The sequence below is a fragment of the Arachis ipaensis genome, chromosome B03 (assembly GCF_000816755.2).
Source record: "Arachis ipaensis cultivar K30076 chromosome B03, Araip1.1, whole genome shotgun sequence".
Classification (NCBI taxonomy): domain Eukaryota; kingdom Viridiplantae; phylum Streptophyta; class Magnoliopsida; order Fabales; family Fabaceae; genus Arachis; species Arachis ipaensis.
The window spans coordinates 21,639,825-21,650,493 of record NC_029787.2 but is presented as its reverse complement, the minus strand read 5'-3'; the positions used below and the strand labels follow the sequence as shown (position 1 = coordinate 21,650,493).

At 33.0% G+C, this 10,669-nt stretch overlaps 1 protein-coding gene across 1 annotated transcript; it reads left to right on the top strand.

The window, feature by feature from the left end:
• Nucleotides 2,806-5,357, top strand: LOC107629861 (riboflavin synthase). Its single transcript, XM_016332797.2, has 3 exons — nucleotides 2,806-3,532; nucleotides 4,078-4,345; nucleotides 5,019-5,357. Exons 1-2 carry the CDS (start codon nucleotides 2,924-2,926, stop codon nucleotides 4,327-4,329), a joined length of 861 nt encoding a protein of 286 aa, XP_016188283.2. The 5' UTR covers nucleotides 2,806-2,923; the 3' UTR covers nucleotides 4,330-4,345; nucleotides 5,019-5,357.

The window sequence follows — 10,669 nt, the reverse complement described above, 5'->3', positions numbered from 1 at the left end:
AAATTTAATCTCATTATATTAAATTGTTACAAAAATTCTTTTATTGTCATAATATATATAATTTGTCTTTACAATCGAAATTTTTTAGGTCCGTCATTATATAAAATATAGAAGTACATAAAATGTAGCTCTAAAACATGATTAAGTATATTGTAGAGTGATGTATTTTCATATGCTTAGGGTGACTCTAATTTTAGAGTTGAACACATCCAAAGTCGCCAACCACACCATATCAACTACCAATGCATCAACCATTAAACGCCTAGCTACCAAGCTATCTATTTTAGAAGAAACTAAGCCATCACATTTAAAGTTAATTCTCAAATATTGAAAGTATGTCATCAACTTCAAATACAAAAAAATCATGTAAAAATATTAAAATAATTCAATAATTTTTGTGCACACAACTAATCTGAAAACCATTTTAAAGTTTAACTCGTATCTAAAGAAGTTTGCACAAAATTTTTTCCATTGAAGATTCCAAACTTTGGACACAAAATCCTACCTACAGGTGCAAGTGACAATTTTTGGGGAGCTATTCCATTATGGTACACATGCAAGTAGACAATTCAAAAAATATAAAAAGTATTATCATACCATGTACAAAGAGATTCTTGCTATTAAAAAAGGCATTAAGAAATTCAATTTTCATCTCAACTCTTATCACTTCATTATTGAAATGGATAATATTTCTTTTCCATTAATGCTTGATGCCACAAAGAAGATCTACTAGATGCACATTTCATGCTATAAAAAGATTGATTCTCTCGCTATAAATTCACCATAAAATATATCAAAGGGAATTAGAAACATCTTAGCTGATATTTCTCTCCAAACCAACTAAAGATCTCTCAAAAAAATCATTTTACATTCTCATTATGAGTTTATTTTTCATTTACCAAGTTCTTTTTCTAAACTACAAACAAATAAACAAAACAAACAGAAGTTAATAGCAGGATTTATCTATCCTAAAACCACACTAAAAGTCTTTGTCCTTGCAAGAACATGCTTATTCTACTAGTTTCATAAATTACTTCTTGTCACAAAATCCAAAATAATTTTGCATGAATATTATTTATTGCACTATTTCTATCATTTGAGGACCAATTACTGGAGAAATAATGCGGTACATTTTGATGCTCTAAATTGAGTTCACCTGTGCTATTGTCTTGACTATTTATTTAATCTACAGGCTATTGTGTGATAAAGCCTAAAAAAACTCCTATCTAATCCAAATACACACAATGTTCACACTCCTTACTATGTGTAAGGTGAAAATTTACGACATGATTAATTGCCATAAGATTTGAAATGCGACATCCAGAAATAGACAAATTCTTTCGCGTTAAAGCAGCAATTTCATTATAAACCACAAGAAGATCACCTTTGTACAAAAAATAATATCAAAATTGTAGGCTATTCTATATGTGACCTACTGATGAAAAGGCTGCTCTGAATGATCTCGCCAAATATCTAATGCGTCAAGATCAACCCAGTGTTTACTTTGAATTTGATGTTATTGAAGGACTGTCAATCTCTTCACAAACATTGGCTTCTTCCTCATCGACTCCACCAATGACATTGTATCGATTTTAGAGTAATTTATGACATCTAGAATCACTAATAGATTTGGTGAATATTCTTTTTGCATTTCCCAAGATTCAGAACCGTAGGAAGGACCATTGGCACCAAATTCATATGAAATCCAAGATGAAGACTCTAGACGACTTTATGTTGTTCCTCTAAATTCTACTCACGTTGATGCCTACGTTGATATAGACATCAACGATGATAAAGAAGGATTAGAGCAACTAGATAGGCTACAACATTTCTCTTGTGTAGATGATCTTAGGTTCTATGATACTTCTTTCTATTAGGAGTATGAATCCATCTATGGACGGTAAAAGAAATTTACCGCTTCTACTGATAGTACTGTATAATAAAATATTAAAATATGTTGTGAAAAGATAAATGTATGTGATATTTGTTCTCATCTACCTTTAATAAAGTTAGATAAGGCTTACTCTTATTTGTTATGTATCTAGGTTCTAAGGTTGATCAAATACATGTCTTTTGTTATTTTTATTTATAGATTTTTGGTTGATTTTCTTATCTCTAAACTCCTCTGTAAAAGAAGACCTCTTATAATGCTTAAGGCAACTTAGCGTGTGATAATATATATTGTGAAATATTTTGCCATGACTATGTTCTAAATTTTTCTCTTATTATGCTCTTAGCTTGCTTTTTTCATAGAATCACGCTAATTAGAAAATGAAACAAACTAGATCCATGAAAATTTCTCAAGTGGAGAAAAAGAGATTACTATAAAATAACACATAGATTGAACTTTTTTAATAACATTTTTCTCAATCTGTTATTTAGTGTTTTATGAGATAGGTTTCTGTGTTATTTCAATCTTTCTAAATATTAGAGATTCACTCCCGTGACATCAGAATCTACATTATTCTTTTTCTACCACTTTTAATATAAAACAAATTTTTAATTTTAAATACTCTATATCAATAATTTAATTTTAATATATTGATAATATAAAATATTTTATATTATCAATATATTAAAATTAAATTCTTATTAATTAATTTGAGTTGATCAGATGATCAATTCATTCGTCTATTTAAAAGTGTTGTGGGTTCAAATTTTATTTTGTGCATGCAAGGATAAATTTTTAAATAAAATTTAGGTCTGCAATGAATGAATCCTTGACGGGTTGAAGGGTACTTTAGACAAAAAAAAAAGGTTAAATTTTTACTTTTAATAGTAAATGATTTTTTCCCTCCTTTGCGAACTTATTATTCTGAGGTAGTTTCCCAAAGTGCGGTGTTCTTGCTGTTTGTTTTCCCTTGGCCTCCAGTAGGAAATAAAGAACCAAACAAATAAAGCAGTACACTTGAGCCAACAGAACATGGCAACGCAAATGGCGGCAGCAGCAGTAGTTCCATCTTCTATTGTCTCCACATCCACAACCCCCAAAATCACAGCATCAACATACACCTCTCTCCTCCTTTCCAAAGCCCATCACCATCGCCGCCTCGCGTTCAATCCAATCTTAAAACCCTCCCCACTCCGCCTCACGTTCCTCCCCAATAAACTCAGATCCACCCTCCCCCTCCGCCGCACCAATGCCACCGCACCTCAAACTCGATGCCTCTTCACCGGCATCGTTGAAGAATTGGGAACCGTCAAGCAACTCGGCAAGGCCCCACACGGTGGCTTCGACATGGTAATTGCGGCCAAGACCGTTCTTGAGGGCGTTAACCTCGGCGACAGCATCGCCGTTAACGGAACCTGCCTCACCGTAATGGAGTTCGACGCCAATACGTTCACCGTTGGCTTGTCACCGGAGACTCTGAGGAAGACCTCTCTGGAGGAGCTGCAGAGCGGGTCGCTGGTCAACCTGGAGCGGGCGTTGACCCCTACGAGCCGCATGGGCGGGCACTTCGTCCAAGGTCACGTGGATGGCACGGGTATCATATTCTCGAAGGTTCCTGAAGGTGATTCGCTTTGGATCAAGGTAAAAAGTTAGTTAGGCAGTTATGCCACCGTGGACAATCAATACTATATTGAAAGCATGTAATCATAATTATTCACTTCAATTTATAGTGTTGAAATATTCTATAAAAATAAAGAACCTGTGATTGTAATCTAGTATGGGTTAAATGTACTCAAGGAGCATGAATCTACCGTTTATATGGCTTGACTTTCTGTTGGCAAGAATTCTGTCTCATACTCCAAATATTGAGATATTGAAGATGCATTCCGTTCTATCTGTATATTTTTTACGAGAAGTGTTTTGTGGCACAAAGAAACCTTACTCGAATAGTTAGGAATGCATTATTAACCATAGTGCTCATCATCATGTGTAGAAGTAAAAATGGCAATTATCAGTGTTTAAAATTTTCATGTGTTATATTAACGAATTATTGAGTAGTTTTGCTTCTTCGTTGTGTTGGTGTTGTGTTGGTAATGGTTTGCAGTTTTATCCAATTTCACATATATAAACATGGTAGCGAGAGTGATGGGATGATTTTAAAAAATATATACTGGTACTGATAGTAGGTAAAGGCTGAGAAGGAGTTGCTGAAGTATGTGGTGCCAAAAGGATTTATTGCAGTGGACGGGACGAGTTTGACGGTGGTGGATGTAAATGATGGAGAAGGATGGTTCAATTTCATGCTTGTGGCGTACACGCAGCAGAAGGTGGTTATTCCATTGAAGGAAGTTGGCCAGAAGGTGAACCTGGAGGCTGACATTCTTGGGAAGCAAGTGGAGAGGCTACTCAGTGGATACATTAGCATTTGGAGCTCTTGATGCAACTCCTGAAAAGGTAACAATGCTAATGCCGCTCTGCTTTGTGCTTGAGTGTCTTGTTTTTCCATAATGAATAATAGCTAAGAAATTTGGATGCGTTGGTGGAAAAAATGTTAGACCCTCAGAGTATGCTTGGAAAAAAAAAAAATTCCCCTTTCTATAATACTCTAAAGACAAAAGGAGTATTTTTGCACTACCAATTCAGCTTTGTAAGTCATTCGTATTACTTTCTATTTCCTAATTGCTATTGATGTTGGTACACTTTTAATGCTAAAGAACAAGGGAGGGTATCTAAAAATTTCTTTTAGTGAAACGATGTGTTTTCTTTAGTTCTTAGTGTGATTGTTTGCGCTGTTGTGCTGGAAGGAAATGAAATTATCTTGTTTGTTGTTGAATGCTGAATATTTTCATTCAGTTGTTCTGGCAAAGTCAGGGATGCATCGATGCATAAATAAGTATCAAACTGGAAATAATGTTGTATGCTATTTCTGTTATTTTTCGTAGAGTCCGTGTGCAATGCTAGACATGAATTATCGGGGAGCTTATGACGTATTTCTATAGACTATAGTCTATGGTCCAAAGGCAGTAAAAGATCTCGCGCTGAACTGAATTGATACACGATTATGATATATGATAATTGATTGTGGTTTTCTTTTCATCTTTGTGACTAATTTCTAAAATTTGACCAGCACTGCTGCGCTACATAATTGCCTTGCCAAAAACAATGTGGAGGGCACATGCGACCATCAAGTTTGTATATCCTACTGATTCTGCTGGGGTAATAGTAATTTGTTGCCGCTCAGATTTCTGAGCCATGGGACACACTTGCGGTCAAGTTTACTGTTGTCTCTGCTCATAGTATCATTAGGTTCTTGGTTGATTATCTCATATTTTACTCTGGAAATTTTTTTCAGATTCAACTGTATAATTTGCATTATTTATTGATTGAGATGCTGAGAGAGATAAAAATTCTTCATGATTAAACTTCAATTTTAAGAGTTATGACTTATGACGACGGTCTTGTATGATTTTCTGGTTTTCATGGCTTGGGTGTGGTACAACTTTTGTAGTTATTGTGGGATTAGGTCATTAGGATACGGGCTTACGGCAGTACAGAAATAATTGGGTCTCATGAGTTATTGAGTTTTGGGTGTTATTTTTTTTTCACGGTATCCCCCAACCCGACAGGTCAAAGACTAATCCGTCGCGAATCTGAGCTCCATTTAAGGGTCTGTTGCTGGCCAATGAGTTACTGTATGCACAAGGCGGGATTCGAATCACCCGACACTTGCTTAAGCGGACGAGTGAGCTGATCAACCCAAGTTTTGGGTGTTTCTTTTTTTTTTGTGGTTATCCACGGTATTTTTAGCTCGACAGGACAAGGACTAATATTAGTGGGGCTTATCATGTTAGTCCAATATGCAATGGGCCCTAATCCTAAAGCCAATTTTATTTCTGCATTTGGGTCACTAAAGTCTAGGTAAAGGATGACAAGGTAAATTAGCAGTGGGGTGACAAATGTGCTGCAGCCTGCCGGCTTGGCCCGCTTAACCCACCAAAAGAGGCGGGCCGGATTAAACGTTTGATTCACCTAATTTGCACCATTTAGCCCGCGGGGTTTGGCAAGCTGGGACAAACCCAACAGGCGACCACTTCTTTCTTTTTCTTTTTATTGTCCTAGCTCGTCCCACCTAAAACCCCCTTCCCTCTTTTTTTGCTTTTAACAATTATTATAGTCAAACCTCTCCAAATCCAAAATCCTAAAAAGATCCACCACACCTTAAAAGTCTAAAACCCTCAACGCCTTCCCCTTCCAGCCAAGCAGTTGTCACATTCCACGATTTCATCTCCCAGCTTCCTATATATTAGGATGTGTTTGGTTGGTGTTTTTTAGACGCAAAGACACAAACATAGATACACAAGTAGACATAGATACATATGTATACAAATTTTTTTTATCATGTTTGATAATGATATTTAGAACACAATTCTCTAATTCAAATGTTTATTTTATCCTAAACATGATCATCACTGTTACCATTATTATAAGTTATTTCTATTACCAATGCTAATTTTTCAACTTTATCCTAAATTAATATCATTAACAAAATTTAATCACTACTTCAACAATTTAAATTAAAAATTGAAACAGAATGAAAATTTCAGCAATTATTTTTTAAAAATCAAATACTAGTCCAAAAAAAAAAAAAACAAAAATGAAGATGAGAGGAATGTAATGAGGGTTGAAGAAAGTACAGATCTAACAAAAAAAAAGCAGAAAGAGCTGGAATAGATCTAGAAAATGATGGTGGTTAAGCCGTGAGACCGTGGCAGTGAAGCAGTGAGACCTATCACCGCCATGAGACATGTGATAGTGATGATCTGCGATGGTGGGGCGACGCAATCTGTGATGCTGGGCTGTGAAGGGTGGACGGCGACGGCGCTGCTACTGTTTCAATGGTGGACAACAAATCTTGAGTGGCAACGGTGCCGGTGGCAGAGGGAGGAGTGATTGAGGGAAGAGGATAGACAGAGGCAGAAGAAGAGGGAAGAGGGAAGGAAATGGAGGAAGAAACGTATTAGGGTTTAAGGTTAAGATTGGAATTTAAAGGGAAAAAAATTAGTGTCTTAGTGTCTTAACTTATAGGTGATACATAAATTTTGTGTATTTATGTCCATCTATGCCTTCTCGTGTTCATTAAATTTTGTGTTTCACCAAACCAAACAGAGAACGTGTGTTACCGTGTCCATGTCTCTCAAAGACATGGATAGTAACCAGGCACCGGATTTGATGGTCCTAGAACGTTTGGACCATTAAATGGTCCCATAACAAAACATATTTTTTAAATTTTTTAATAACTGCTAAATAGTCCTTATTTAATTTTAATTACAAATTAATCTTTTATATATTATTTAATTATAAAATCTATTTTTTATTTTATAAATTATTATTTTATCATTCATCTATCATGTTTATTAATAATCAAAAACTAAAATAATAACAAATTAGATCTTCTATTAATCGTAATAAATATTTTGCAATCTTAATCGATCGTAATTTTATCATTGATCTGTTACATACATATTGGATTGAAAAAATCGTGTTTGTTACAAATTCAATCGATTGGATACACAAACAATCGATTGAATTTTCCACAGCATGTGGGGTTTCTTTACTCAATCGATTGGTTTTTCCACTGCATGTGGGGTTTCTTTATTCAAAGCAACTTGAGAAATACATAGATTTAAACCGTATTTAACAATAATTTTTTTCATTATAAATTAAAAAAAACCATTATTTTTCCAATAAAAATAAGACTTATTCATGTGTACTCTTGTGTACTCTTATAATAGTTGTCATTGTCTATTGTGAAGATTAATAATTTGAGTTAGCTACTTTTTTAGAATTTGAAGTCAAGTTCGCCTTGCTCTACATAAAAAAATTCGTATTTGGAAAATTAAAATTGAAAATTTGGGTTTTGAAAAATAATAATTTTTTTATTTTATTTCAGGAAAAAATCCATTACTAAAAGATAAAAAAAAATATTTTTTCATTATACAATCAATTGCATGAATAAAGAATCGAACAAAGAATTGTAAAATTAGAGACTAATCTTGATTTTGTAATCAAAATAATGGATTATTTTCTAAACACTACCGTAAAAAAATCGATTGGATCTCTTTCGCCAACCGTGATTATCAATTAATGATGAACAAATATTGGATATTAAAGAGATAGATAAACAATAAAGAAAAATTAGATATTAAGTAGGTGGATTAACAATGAACAAAAACAATGAAAAAATTGATAATCAATCATATTGATAAACGATTTTAATGATAGGATTGAGTAGTTGTTGATAGATTATTCACCAATTTATAATCTTAATATTAAAGAAAAGATAAGATTAGAGTATTTAAATCAAAATAAAAACTTAAAAATTGAAGATAGAATTTTAAAGATAATATAGATGAATAATAAAATAATAATTTATAATCACGAGAAGAAAAAATTAGAGAAGCGTAACATATAACGCATTGCACAATTCAATCGATTGGGTAACACAACCAATCGATTGAATTGTGAAGATCTATGTTGCTTTGAAGACTTAAATTGATTGGGTAATATAATCAATCGATTGAATAAGAAAAATCCCACATGCCTTGCAAAATTCAATCGATTGTGTATCAATTCTAATCGATTAAAGTTTGGAAAACCTGAATTTCAATCGATTGATTTGTGCATCCAATCGATTGAATTTTTAACAAACACGATTTTTCCAATCCAATACGTATGTAACGGATCAATGATAAAATTATGATCGATTAAGATTGCAAAATATTTATTACGATTAATAGAAGATCTAATTTGTTGTTTTAATTTTTTATTATTAATAAACAGATAGATGAATAATAAAATAATAATTTATAAAATAAAAAATAATTTTTATGATTAAATAAAATATATGGGATTAATTTGTAATTAAAATAAAAAATAGACTATTTAGCAGTTATTGAAAAACTTAAAAAACATGTTTTGTTATGGGACCATTTAATGGTCCAAACGTTTTGGGTAGGGGTGCACATCACCCGGCCTAGTCCGAAGGCCCGGTCCGGTCACGAACACTTTTGGGGCTAATTTGGTATGATTTTATCGGGTTTAGGGTCGGGTAAGGGCCTCAAAAATAGACCCGGTCATTATTTCGGGTTGGGTCCGGGCCATAGCTCGGGTCACCCGAAGTCGGCCCGGTGGCTCGGTCATCATACACAATTAATATTTTGTGTTATTAGTGATGGATCATGACTATTATTCTTATGTGGAATTTAAGTATTGTAAACCTTAATATTTTGTGTTATTAGTCATTATAAGACTATAAGTTAATGTTTTATGTTTAGAATGTATAAGACTTTAGACTAATGCATAATATTGTGTTATTTGTATTGATTTAAATATTTGGTATTATTAGACAATATTAGTATTGATTGTGGTTATGCTTTAATTTTGAAGAAGAGTTGGTTCTTGTCTATGATGCACGGACACTGACACGGACACGGGATACGACACGACACGAGACACGCCGACACGCGAATTTTAAAATCTTACCTGACACGGAGACACGTATACATATAAAATATAAAGTAGTTTTTAGATAAATCATAATGATATTTTGATATTTTATTGATATTAAAATATAAATTAAAATTTTTAATTATTTTTAATATCTTATATTAATTATATCAAGTATTTAAAATATTTTTTTGTTTTAATAAATAATAATATATATTATATCTAAATTTATTTTAAGAATATATGTTAAGAATAAGACTAGACACGCTGACACGTGACGGTATTTAGGCGTGTCCAGGTGTGTCCGGAGAAGAATTTTTTTATTTTTTATTAAGACACGGTTGGACATAGCAGACACGCGTGTCGGACGAGTGTCGTGTCTGAAATGTGTCTGACACGCAGACACGACAACTCAGCAAAGTGTCCGTGCTTCATAGGTTCTTGTTATATTTTTCTAAATGAATTTTACCATGTTAAATAATGGTTGGAGTCTTGAAAATTTAGATATTTTTATATACTATCTTACAAGAAGTTATCAACGTAATGTATATGTTAACGGCCCGATTTTCACCCGATTTTTACCCGGTATAATTGTGACCCGAAAGTGTATTAGTTTCATCGGGTCTAGGGCCGGGTTCGAGTCTAATAAATAGACCCGGTGTATATTTGAGTCGGGTATGGGTCACATCAAACCCGACTTCACCCGGTCCATGTGCACCCCTAGTTTTGGGACCATCGAATCCGGTGCCTAATAACCAAACGCTACCTTAGATTACAGTAGTGTCATGGCCTACAACAACAACGTGCTAGCACCCACATCTTCTCCAAGTCAGGGACGTACCTTATAGGGACTTGTATTACTATATAATACGAATGAAAGAGATACTAGATAGTTTGCTAAATACTAATGATTTTTATATATAACTAAATGTATATATTTGAAACAAATACTAGTAATTATATATAAATGTATATGCTTGCCTCCTTGTTATATTATGTTTTTATACAAAAAAAAATAGAATTTATTGAAAAATTTTTAGTGATTATTAAATTCAAAATAAATTAACTTTTTTGATTCAAAGTTAAATTAATAGTTGATTAATCAATCATAGTATTTCAATTCATAGTGATAAAAATATTCAACTAAATAAATAAATAAAAATTAAAAATATGATTTAGTTTAAATTGTTTTATTAATAGTAACATACAATTTAAATTGTTATAAAAAATTATATTTTGTGTTTTTTTATTAAATATAAAATATAACTCTCT

Coding starts and splice junctions, on each gene's coding strand:
- LOC107629861 (XM_016332797.2), top strand. CDS start 2,924: ATGGCAACGCAAATGGCGGCAGCAGCAGTAGTTCCATCTTCTATTGTC. Junction 3,533..4,077: donor GTGATTCGCTTTGGATCAAG/GTAAAAAGTTAG, acceptor TACTGATAGTAG/GTAAAGGCTGAGAAGGAGTT.